The 12,505-nt window shown below is 40.6% G+C and overlaps 1 protein-coding gene across 1 annotated transcript in view; it reads left to right on the top strand.

Annotated features, from left to right (window-relative positions):
- Window positions 1-12,505, top strand: part of CNTNAP5 (contactin associated protein family member 5) — a 796,877-nt gene that overhangs the window by 339,678 nt on the left and 444,694 nt on the right. Inside the window, exon 4 of the mRNA XM_072788823.1 lies at window positions 754-901. Coding sequence (XP_072644924.1) covers window positions 754-901 — 148 coding nt within the window. The remainder of the gene's footprint in view (window positions 1-753; window positions 902-12,505) is intronic.

The raw sequence follows: 12,505 nt of genomic DNA, 5'->3' as shown, positions 1-12,505 counted from the left end.
AGGAATTACAGCCCTAGTTCCTTGCTGAGGATGACAGAGCAAATCAGCAGGGTGGTTAGGATTAGCACTCAAAGCTTATCTCCTTTCTCTCCCACTCTCCTGCTTCTTTTAAAACAGACCCTTAGGCAGCATGATGATTGGCAGAGCACCAGACTTGAAATAGGTCTCCCTGAGAATTCCTGATATTCCCTGTCAAGGTTACAGAGGCGGAGTTTGGTTGTTGCACCTGTTAGTTATTGCTCAAACTGCAGTTAGGCAAATTAATGACATCTTCCCCGTGGCACCTGGTTGCTTGCAATCTCACTGCCAGTCAAAGTCATCAGTGGGGTTGGCTCAATGGGATGTATTTGTCGAAGCCATTTGAGTTGCTCTGGTGGCAGCTAACACATACCCATCCATTCTCCACCAATAATTGCCAGTGGCCGTCCCGTCTTAGCCTCATAGTTTGTGCCTACTCGGTTAGCTGCCTAGTAAAGAGTAAGAAGAACATCAGCGTCTTCATTATGACCAACGTTCTTCCATTCATAAGCCAAAATGTTGTTTGCTGTTAAGGAATGAACGTCTTGGAATCTCTGGGTGGCTCAGCGGTTAGGCCTGCCTTCAGCCCAGGATGTCATCCTGGAGTCCTGGGATCGAGTCCCACGTAGGGCTCCCTGCATGGAGCCTGCTTCTCTCAATGTTCTTTGAGCTCAGGCATGAGAAGGAGATGCAATGATATCATAGACCTCACTGAGCCTCCTTTTCTGTCTGCAGACCTTTGCAGGAAACATGAATGCTGACAGTGTGATGCACCACAAGTTACTGCACTCAGTGAGAGCCCGCTTCGTTCGCTTTGTGCCCCTAGAATGGAATCCAAGTGGAAAGATTGGCATGAGAGTGGAGGTCTATGGATGCTCCTATAGTAAGTATGTGCATGTGCCCTCAACTTGTGTATTATGAGCAGCCCTCCCCACTCATACTAGTTTATCTACATTGAGATGGCAATCTCAGTTGTTTTAACATTCTTTCAAGTCTCTAATAACTTCTGCACATTAGAAAATGTAAAATTCAATCCAGAGGTAGAAACACTCTACTTCTGTCTAGGAATGAAGGAGCTTTGGGGTGATAACACAATAAAAGCTTGAGAACAACAACACAAAGTTCAAAGTTAAGAGCTCTTGGATTCTGAGCATCATTTGTCCTTGAAGTAGAAGAGTAATTTGAGCTCCATTCTTTCTCAGAAGAGGGGTGAAGTATTATGAATTCACTCTTCCTTCAGAACCATCAGGGAAAAAGGTTCTCCCTCTTCACCTGTTCTAGAAGAGGAAGAAATGGAACATTTCAATCCAGTGTAGCCCAGGGAATGCTTCTTTCCTGGAATTATGCTAGCTATGCACTAGTCTGTTAGTTGTTGTGTATTGAACGTAAAAGCAGTGCTCCATCTAGCAAATAAGAAAGGTTGTAATGGTGGGTAGAACTGGCAATCACTCTAGAATAAAGTAAAAATTATGCAAAAAATGTAATTTTCCCTGCAAGTTTTATATTTAAATCTAAAATTTCATCATCATAAATTATTTTTCTACCTTAGCAGTGACATCTCTTGCTTATATGCCAAAACCCAGTGACCTCCAATGAATGAACACACACATGATTTGCTACCACTAAAATTTGTTCAACAGATCCTGCTGAAGTGTCTATTTGGGTTACCTCCTTGTACAATTTTCTATAATGTAGTCAACCGAATGCCTGTATCAGGATCATCTGCAGTGGTCCTTAAAAATGCATTTGCCTAGCCATGTTTTATATATCCCGGATTATGATTCTGGGCATAGGGACCTAGAAAGCCGAATATTAACAAGCTCCCTAGGGAAGCTATGGACATAGAGTATCCAGTAAAAATAAATCTCTGCACAGGGGATTTACTTGTGAAATGATTGTCTTTATCTTGAACAAGCACTTGCAGAAAGAATGTATTATACAACAGATACATCAACAAACCATTAGATTAGGGAGACACTTCCTTCCACTCTAGCCCTTCCATAACAAAGCATACAGCGTCTGTAAGTGCTTAGGCTTCCTATCCCAGGATCTCTGGCACACCCAGATTCTCTTGTTACCTCTTCTCTTGATAATAATTGTCACTACTCAGAGGTTTACTTTTAGGTACAACAGGAAACCTTCATGCTGAGGTAAAAGGGTTATTTATATTATAACTCCAGCCACCTATTTTGGTGTAACAATCCTATTACTATTTAACATGTCCTCATTGTTTTCCGCCAGTTCAGTCCATTGCCCTTGTTCTTTATGCACATTGTTTGATGTGCCTGCACAGAAAGACTCATGGCACCAAGTTAAATAGCTGACTGTAGGGTTGAAAGAGACCTTTGAGCAGCATGTTAAGCTTTTTCTGGTGCCAGAACCCTTTGAGAACCTGATGGCAGCAAGGAACCCTCTCTTAAGAAAAGTGCCCACAATAGCATTCTTTTTATAAGTAGATTTTTCAACATAGGAAGTCCACAGATCCACTAAAAGCCAATCCTTGACCTAGCTAACAGCCCCCAATTTGGAATAGCGCAGTCCTGTGTGGATCCCTCTCCAGGTAGGCTCTGTGTCTATTGAGTGCATCCCCTCAGGAGTATCTTACCTTCGGGTACCTAGTGTGAGTGGTGGGATGTTAGGCACCTGGGGAGCTGCTGGACACACATCTCTACAACCATCCTCAAGCCTTCCTCTGGTTCTTTTAAGTCACTAGTCTTTTTTTTTTTTTTTTTTTAAGATTTTATTTATTTATTTATGAGAGACACACAGAGAGAGACAGAGACACAGGCAGAGGGAGAAGCAGGGAGCCTGATGTGGAACTTGATCCCAGGACCCCAGGATCATGACCTGAGCCCAAGGTGGACCTCAACCCCTGAGCCACCCAAGTGCCCTATCAGTCACTAGTCTTATAGTTTTGCTGCTTTTTCCCTTGGGGAAAAAAGAATATATTTCTCATTTATTTTCCTTTTTTCTTTTCTTTCTTTTCTTTCTTTTCTTCTTTTCTTTTCTTTTCTTTTCTTTTCTTTTCTTTTCTTTTCTTTTCTTTTCTTTTCTTTTCTTTTCTTTTCTTTTCTTTTCTTTTCCTTTCCTTTCCTTTCCTTTCCTTTCCTTTCCTTTCCTTTCCTTTCCTTTTCTTTTCTTTTCTTTTCTTTTCTTTTCTTTTCTTTTCTTTTCCTTTCTCCCTCTTCTTCTTCTTCTTCTTCTTCTTCTTCTTCTTCTTCTTCTTCTTCTTCTTCTTCTTCTTCTTCTTCTTCTTCTTCTTCTTCTTCTTCTTCTTCTTCTTCTTCTTCTTCTTCTTCTTCTTTCTTCTTTTAATGTCTCTTATTTCTATCTAGAAACATGCTTTAGCTTGTCCTCTGGATCCCAACTGTCTTTCCCAATGTCATCTCATCCCCCTTTTGACTGGATTATTCTTATAAATATAAAAATTTGCATGTAAACTATCAAACAAAGCAGCAACAACAAAAACCCTAAGGTCCTGCTTAGCACCCACTTCTCCTTCTCTCCCTACCTTTGCCCAGAATAGCTTCTCTCTAAAACTTGTCTGTAGTTGCTGACTCTACCTTCTTACCTCCAGGTACACTGAAGCTGATTCTCTTCAGTATGTACACATCTGGTGTTTAGTTTAAAGTGTTAGCTTGGCCAAGTCTTGTCATTCAACCAAACACGAAGCTAGGCATTGCTGTGATGTGGTGAACATCTGCAATCACTGGACTTTATGTAAAGGAGATTATCCTTGATGTCCGGGTGGGCCAGATGCAATCAGTTGAAAGGTTTTAAGATCAGAACTAAGGTTTCCCTGAGGAAGAAGAAATTCTACCTGTGACATGCAGCTTTAGCTCTTGCCAGAGTATCTGGCCTGCCCCTCCTGACCTGACCTCCTGTTTGAAGATGGATTTCAAACTTGCCTAGCCTGCCCAACAATCATGTAAGCCATTCCTTGTAATACAGCTATATCTGTATCTGTACATCTATCTATCTGTCTCTTTATCTATCTATCTTCATCCTATTTCTCTGGGGGAATCATGACTAATGCAGAATGCCCCACAGAAGCTACTTCATTCAAGACCACCAGTGACCTCCACATCGCCAAATCCAATGGTCACTTCGTTTTTCTCACTTCACTCAACCTCTCAGTGGCATTTGGTTCAATTAGCCATTTCTACTTTTTAAAAACCTGGTTTTCCCTTCTAGCTCCCTTGTTACCTATGCTAAATCTCAGGGCTGAGCCTCAGGACCTCTTCCCCTTTCCACCTACACCCCAGGCCTCCTGAATTTACAGAGTTCCATATGTTTAAATACGGTGGATATGCTGATCATTGGCACATCTGCACCTGGCCTGTCCTCTAGAATTACATAGGCAATATACTAGATCTCTCCAGATGAATGTCTACTAGTATATGTGCTGCCGAAGCGAGCATTCCATATGAATGTCTCTACTAAATTTAATAGAGCAGAAACACAACTCTTGACTACCATTCCCTCAGACACCTGCTTGTTAACATCTCCCTCCCATCTCAGTAAATGGCACCACTCTTCATTCACTTGGTAGAGCAAAAAACCCAGAAAACAGTCTTGATTCCTCCTTTCCTATAACCTATACTCTCATGTGCAACTTATTTACAGTTCACAGCAGCTCCACCAGCTCTGTCCTCCAAAACATATCCTAAATCCACATCCTTCTTCTGCCTTCCAGAGCTGCAGCCTCTGTTAGTAGTCACTTTGTGTATTTAAATAGCCTTCAAGCTGGACTTCCTGCTCCATGCCACAGTCTCTCCAAACCTATTTAATACAATCAGCAGCCAAAGTGATCTTTGTAAATAAGGGACAAAACTGCATCACTCCCCTGCCTTCTTCACTTAAAATAGACTCCTTTCAGGCAAGTACACTTTCTTATTGGATGTTCCATGTCAGCCTCTTCAAATTTCTTCTATTTCTTTCTGTCCTTAGAGGCCTTCTAGCTATTCCTGAAACATGCCAAGCTGTTCTACCTCAGGGCCTTTGCACTTTCTGTTCCCTGGGCACAGAACAGCTTTTCCAAGAATTTATGTAGTTAGTTCTTTCCACCAATGCAATTTTTAATTCCGATTCAGCTACTTTAGAGAAGTCCACTCTGATCACCTTTCTAAGGTCTCCTGCTCTACTTCCCATGCATCAACCAACATCCCCTGACTATCTGATGTGCTTTTATTTTCCTTTTGGTGCCTGTCACAAAAATCTTGTTTGCCTGTTTGCTAATCTTGTTTGTTGTTTGCCCTGCTAAATCCCTGCAGCAGAATGTAAGTTCCATGAGAACAGGCAACTTGTCTGTTAAGTCTCAGGACCTAATAGGCACAAGTAGATATTAAATAATACTTGTGAATGAATGGACACATATATCAGTCCAATCTCAGCAGGGGCAACCATGTAATGTATCTGAAATTACTTTCTGTTAAACACCCAATGTAGTTTCTAGGAAACTGCTTTTTTTCTTATGGGCTTATAAATCTTTTTCTCAAAATTCCATTTAAGTAAGTTGCCAAGACTATAGAAAACTTACAGTTCTATGATTTTCTAAGATGTCAAGTCTTGCCATTTTTGCAATACTGCGTAGTCAAGCATTCATTCATCCATTCACTCATTTATTCCTTCAGCTAACAACTTTATTTAACACTTAAGATACACCAAGCATCACGCAGAGCCTTAAGGGGTATAAGAAATAAAAAATGAACTCTTCCTGGACTTTCGTAAGTCCTGTACTTTTTTCTTTGAAGAAATTTTTTATGATTGCATATCATTAATTAATTATGTAACTGTTTCTTTGGCATATGCCTCCTTCGACTAGATTCTAAGCTTTGAAAAGGCAGTCATTGTGCCTGTCAGGCATGTCGGGTATACGGTATATTTTTAGTGAGCATTTGTTGAGTGATTGATACTGCTGAGAGTCAAAGATGGGGTAACAAGTATGTAAATAAAAACATGCCATAAAGAATTGAATGTGCCTGTTAGGAATCTGCAAAGGGAGTCCAGGGGATGAAGAGGACAAAGGAAGCAGGTGTCGCTGCTGGCATCAGAAAGATTCTGGAGATATCATCCACCTCAGCTGGGTCTCAAAAGTTAGTAGTGACTTCCCCAGCACAGAAGGTATCTCCAGGCAGCAGGAGGTGTGGGCACATAGGGAAGCAGGGACAAAGCCTTGGGGTTTTGTTGTTTTAGTGCACAAGCAGCAATGACAGGAAAGTGGGAAATGAAGCCACTTGCCTCTCTTTGCTTCAGCAGTTTCTTTCAGTAACATAAAAAAAAAAAAAAAAAAAAAAATTCCTCTGGTGATCCTATGGGTCCTAGAGCCTCTGTGCCTTAGCCTGCCTATGACTTGCCAGCCTTGTCCCTCCTTGTTCCTCAGCCAGTGCTTCTGCAGCTGTTCGGGTAGTCCTCTGTTTCCCGAAAGGAGCAGTGACTCACCCTTTAGGGGCTCCTCATAGCTCACAGGTCTCTGCCCCTCTCATTTGCCCCATTCCCCATATCCAAATTCCACTGAGTGTGCATGTACAATTAGTTCCCTGCAAAGACATGAGCTTCTCTCCTGATTCCATATTTTCATATTTGCAGCTTCCTTTTTTCAGAAAAATCCTCCTTGTCCTTCACCAGGCTGACTCCTGATCGCCCTTCACCAGCCAGATCAAATATCACCTACTTTTGAAATCTTTTTGCCTCCTAGACCTTGTCATGTGATCCCCTTTTAGGTTTAATGTTTCAGGTCTAGGTTTTATCATATTAAATTAAAGTTACCTGGTGCTTCCCCACCTAACCACCAGTCTATTCTATAAGGTGGGATCATGTCCTACCTTTCTGCTACCCAGGACGTAGATCAGTGTCTGACAACTGCTATATACTCCATGAATATTTAAGGTGTATTTAATTTTTAGATCTAGAGGCTAGCCATACTTTTTCATTTTTGAAAGTTTTTATTGTATTTTTAAATTGTATTGTATTGTATTTTGTAAAAACATGATACTTTTTTTTAAGAATTTATTTATTTATTCACGAGACACACAGAAAAAGAGGCAGAGACACAGGCAAAGGGAGAAACAGGATCCCTGCAGGAAGCCTGATACAGGACTTGATCCCAAGACCCCAGGATCATGACCTGAGCTAAAGGCAGATGCTCAACCACTGAGCGACCCAGGTGCCCTTACAATACTGTGTTTTATAATAATCTTTCTAATGAAGGCCTCTTTTCTCTTGTATGTGTATATATATACACACATGCATATATATATATATACACATTTTATAAATAATAAAAAGATACGAGCTTATTAGAATCTTCCTTATACACAGGTTTAATATCTCACACTTTTTCTCCTTGAACAACTGAGATTATCAGTGGCTATAGTTCCCAAATTAAATGTATTTAGAGCTTCCTTAGGCTATTCTGGTATTATGCTGCCTTAAAAATCTCTAGAAGTAAGAATGTATCTAATCTCCATTTTCCTTAACTATTGACTTTTTAAAAGATTTTATGTATTTATTCATGAGAGACACACAGATAGAGGCAGAGACAGAAGGAGAAGCAGGTCCCTCATAGGGAGTCTGATGCGGGACTCAATCCCTAGACAGGGATCATGCCCTGACCCAAAAACAGACGCTCAACTGCTAAGCCACCCAAGCATCCCAAGTATTGATGTTTTTAAAATATTTTCTTTTTGATTGCCTTCATTTCCTTTTATTTATTTATTTTAAAATATTTTTACATATTGGGGTGCCTGGATGGCTCAGTCGGTTAAGTGTCTGCCTTCAGCTCAGGTCATGATTCCGGGGTCCTGGGATCAAGCCCCGGAGTAGGGCTCTCTGCTCAGCGGGGAGTCTCCCTCTCCCTCTCCCTGTCCCTCTCCCTGTCCCTCTCCCTCAGCTCATGCTCTCTCTCTCTCATATCCTATTTATTTGAGAGGGAGCAGGAGTAAGAGAGTGTGCATGAGTGAGGGGAGGGGCAGAGGCAGAAGGACAAACAGACTACCTTCTGAGCGCAGACACAAGGCTTCATCCCACGACCTTGAGATCACAACCTGAGCTGAAACCAAGAGTCAGATGCTTTAACCAACTGCTCCACCCGGGTGCACCCTGCCTTCATTCCCTTTTATATATTCCAGGGTGACTGTCTCATTTTATGGAAGTTCCCATTGCTTTCATGTCATCAGTGCCATCTTTTTGCCATGGTCACAATGAAGTTCAAAGCAACAGATTCCTTTTGTGGGCTCAGATATGAACAATTGAACAAACGGTCTGTTCTTAAAAACATGAACCTTCCAGCAAACCCTGTTAACTTCTTTGAGCCTCTGTTTCCTCATCTGCAAATCACAGTGGTAATTACTTTAAAGACTACAATGTCACTTCAGAGTTATTAAGTATCAAGCATAGAACAGAATATGTAGCCAATAGTCTACGTTTAGTCACTGACATTCTGACTTAGGTGTATATCCGTATATCCCTAGAGGAAATCCCTGTACTGCCATTATGTGTTGCCTTTTTGGGAAACATTAACCTTATCCTCTATTAGACTAGGGGCCCGTCTCAGATTGAGATATGTCCTGTTCTTGTTTCTACTTCTGCTGTCATAGGCGCTGGGATCTCAGTTCTCTGCCACCTTCAGGTTCTCTCTCTGTGCTCAAGAAAAGGATCAAACATGGTCTCCCATGGCATTCTACAAAGACTAAAAACAAGATTTTCTCCTATTTTGATTGCTACTGATAAATAATTCCATGGAGTAAATAATTCCATGGCGAACCAAGAAAATAATTTTTAACGTCCTTCCAGATAGTTATTTCAAACACATTATATCCACTTTCTGCTATATGTTGAGTTCATTATGGCTGTGACACATTTTGCATGTATGAATGTTTGGCAACCAAACTTGCTACATTGCATTCTCATAAGAACTCTAGAATACCTCTTCCGTTACCATTTTTCCTCCTGTGTCACCTCAATTATAAAATGAGGTATGTGGTTTTTGAATTTTGCATGGGTGTTTCCTCTCTCTGATCAGTTTTCAGGTTGATTGGTTTTTGGCCAAACATGTGTGAGTAAACCAAGTAAGTAAAAGACATGGATTCTGCTACATCACTGAGTTGCTGATGTTAAGATGAACACTTGAAGTAGAGATGTCAATAGAGAATTGCGCAAAATAATTCATCTCCTGTAGAGACTACAAAAGAGGAAGAGGTGGGAGAATGAAGAGCACCATTCTGAATTAATGGTGATTCTTTCTGGAAGACAGAGCCAGTATGTTCCCTATTGGTGGCAACTTTTCCATTGTTAAATTACAATTTCTGGAGGGCGCCTGAATGGCTCAGTGTTTGAGCATCTGCCTTTGGCTCGGGTTGTGATCCCAGGGTCCTGGGATCGAGTCCCACATCGGGCTCCCCACAGGGAGCCTGCTTCTCCCTCTGCCTAAGTCTCTGCTTCTCCTCTCTCTGTGTGTCTCTCATGAATAAAAATAAAATCTTAAAAAGTTACAATTTCCATTAGAAATGTCACCATCATCATCAATATCCCCCTTCCCCCACTTTCATTTAATATGCTCATTATGGTGGAACACACTCCAAACCTCAATAGTCTTTCAAATAGAAATTGCTATTCCTATGTACTATACAAAGAGAGACTGAAATTTATAAAGCTGAAGTGTCTTTTAGATAAGTAATTTGCATCCTAAGCCAAATATTTCTTCTGAGCTCTAAAAATATATATTCATTTGCCTGATTGATATCTCAATTTGGTTATGTCATAAATAGCTCAAATTTAACATATCCCAAAGGGAACTCTTAAAATCAACTTGTACCCTCCAACCATGCTCAGTTTCTTCTTCTTGTGGACTTCCCTATATCCGGAGATAACACCAGTTGCCACCACCAGCCATGGGGAACTTTCTTTAAGTCTCTCCTCTCACTTCTTTCCTGTGGTAGATCCATCAGCACGTTCTATCAGTATTACTTCCAAAATTCATCTCAAATATATCCATTTCTGGGGATCCCTGGGTGGTGCAGCGGTTTGGCGCCTGCCTTTGGCCCAGGGCGCGATCCTGGAGACCCGGGATCGAATCCCACGTCGGGCTCCCGGTGCATGGAGCCTGCTTCTCCCTCTGCCTGTGTCTCTGCCTCTCTCTCTCTCTCTCTCTCTCTCTCTGTGACTATCATAAATACATTAAAAAAAATTAAAAAAAAAATATATCCATTTCTTTTCCTCTAGCCTGGTTCAGTTATATCTCTGATCACCTGGATTTTTAACTCAGTTAACCCCCTTTCAATCCCTTTTTTCTTTCTTTCTTTCTTTTAGTCCATTATCTCTGCTATAGTCAGCAGGATTGTCATAAAATGCAGAGTTGACCCACTTCCTGCTGAAAACTTTTTACTGGCTTCTGCCTGCATTTAACAAAACCAAAGTCATGTGTGTGAAGAAGAGGCCTTGGACGATCAGACCTTTGCCTGCTTCCCTGACTTCACTGCCCCATCATATCCCCTCCCTATCTGGGCTCAAGCCCCATGGGTTGATTACTCCATCTGCAGGGCTCCCCACCTCCTCTGCCTTCTTGAGCTCACCTTTTAAATCATCTTAGCTTTATTATCATTTTCTCAGAAAGGTACCAATTGATTCCCAATTTAAATAAACTTATTCTTGCTTTTTTTTTTTTTTTTTTAAATCTTAAAACATGCTGTTCTTTTCTTTCAAAGCAGGGATCTCTGTCTTAGTCTGTTCAAGCTGGAATATGATAGACTGAGTAGCTTATAAACAGTGGACAGTTATTTCTCACAGTTTTGGAGGTTGGAAAGTCCAAGATTAAGGCAGAGTGAATTTGGTGTCTGGCAAGGGCCCACTTCCTGGTTCATAATTGGCCTTCTCACAGTGTTCTTACCTGGCAGAAGGGATAAGAGAACTCTGTGCTTCTCTTTTTTAAGAGCACTAATCCCGCTGATATAACCACCTCTCCAAAAGCCCATCTCCAAATAACATCATATTGGGGATCAGATTTCAACATATGAATTTTGGGGAGATATAAACATTCAGCATATAGGATGAATAACATACATACACACAGAGACAGAAAAAGAAATAGATAGAAACAGATAGATCGATATAGTTATCTACTAGCTATTTACATGTGTATTTCATTGTGAATTACCTGTCTCACCTACCAGTTTTCAATCCCCATAAGATCAAAGACCATATCTACTTAAATACCCTGTTCATAGCACAGAATGAGGCCCATTTCAATTAATAGCAAATGAATTTGTTGAATGAGCAACTTCCCCAAAATGGCACAACCAGTTGGCATTTGAAGACAGGTTTTGAACCTGGTTTTGTATTATTTCTATAACCTTGGGCTTTACCCTGTGTATCTGCAAGACTTAGCCATACGACATGGGAAAATCTTATTAGAAAGAAAGCATCATATTCAGTCTCCTAATACCCGTATTATTGCTTTACTCACAAGGCCCAAAATGAGCAACCCTCAGTTCCCAAGCATATGTAACTAAGATGTCCAGGGACAGAGTTTAGCTACTGTCCAGTCCAGGAGCTCCTTACTTCTTTATCCCTTACCTTCATCTCAGACCTAACGCTACTTAAGAATCATCTGGGGAATAGAGGTCCCAGTATAAGTAATTTCTTGCTGTTCCTAGGTGATTGTTATATGGAGCCAGAATTTAAAACTCTACTTTCAAATTCCTTCTCTAACTATGAGAGTCACTTCATTCTTCTACATTGTCATTTTCATGTCTGTGATTGCTAAACTTAAGGGTTTAAAATGAAATGTGGATACTATTAAAGATAGTATACAATAATATTAGACACAAGGGCATACTTGCCACCAGCGATGCAAACCTAGCTTTATCACCTGCTGGTTGTATAATCCTGGACAATCTTGAGTCTTCTGTAGACACAGTTTCCTTTTTAGTGAAGACAGAGGTAAAAATAATGCTCATTTCATATATGCAAATTGCTTGAAAGAGTGCTTGGCATATGATAAGCATTCAAAAAGTGTTAGCTATGATCTTCATTATCTTCATCTGTATTTAAGCTGGTCACCACACTTCTCCCTATTTTTCCTTTACCCTCTTTTTCAGGACCACATTCCACCTGTACCTCAAAAGAAGGAAGTAAACTTTTTTTATATACCCTCAGCAGGCCATCTGGTGACTTTTAGGCTATGTGGACTTCTGTCTGGGGGCTTCTACTTGAATTCCTTTCCATATGGGAAGCTAATTAATTTTAAAAAGCATTATAAATTCTGGTAAGGTTTAATGATCTGTCAGGCTTCCTAATCTTATTAAAAATTACAACCATCATTTTATATCTCAAGTTGCCTCCTTTTCATACACAAAAAAGACTTTGCCCCTATTTGGTTAATTACGGCCAAGTGGTGTCATCCAAAATTCATCAGCCTCAGAGCTGAAGTCATATTCTCTTTCCCCAAATAAATCTCTTTGTAATTCCAGCTTCAGCTGCTCGCTCTGTT

This window comes from Canis lupus, chromosome 20 (assembly GCF_048164855.1).
Source record: "Canis lupus baileyi chromosome 20, mCanLup2.hap1, whole genome shotgun sequence".
In the NCBI taxonomy this organism is placed as follows: domain Eukaryota; kingdom Metazoa; phylum Chordata; class Mammalia; order Carnivora; family Canidae; genus Canis; species Canis lupus.
Note: the sequence above shows the minus strand (reverse complement) of the source record. Positions and strands in the feature narration are given on the sequence as shown.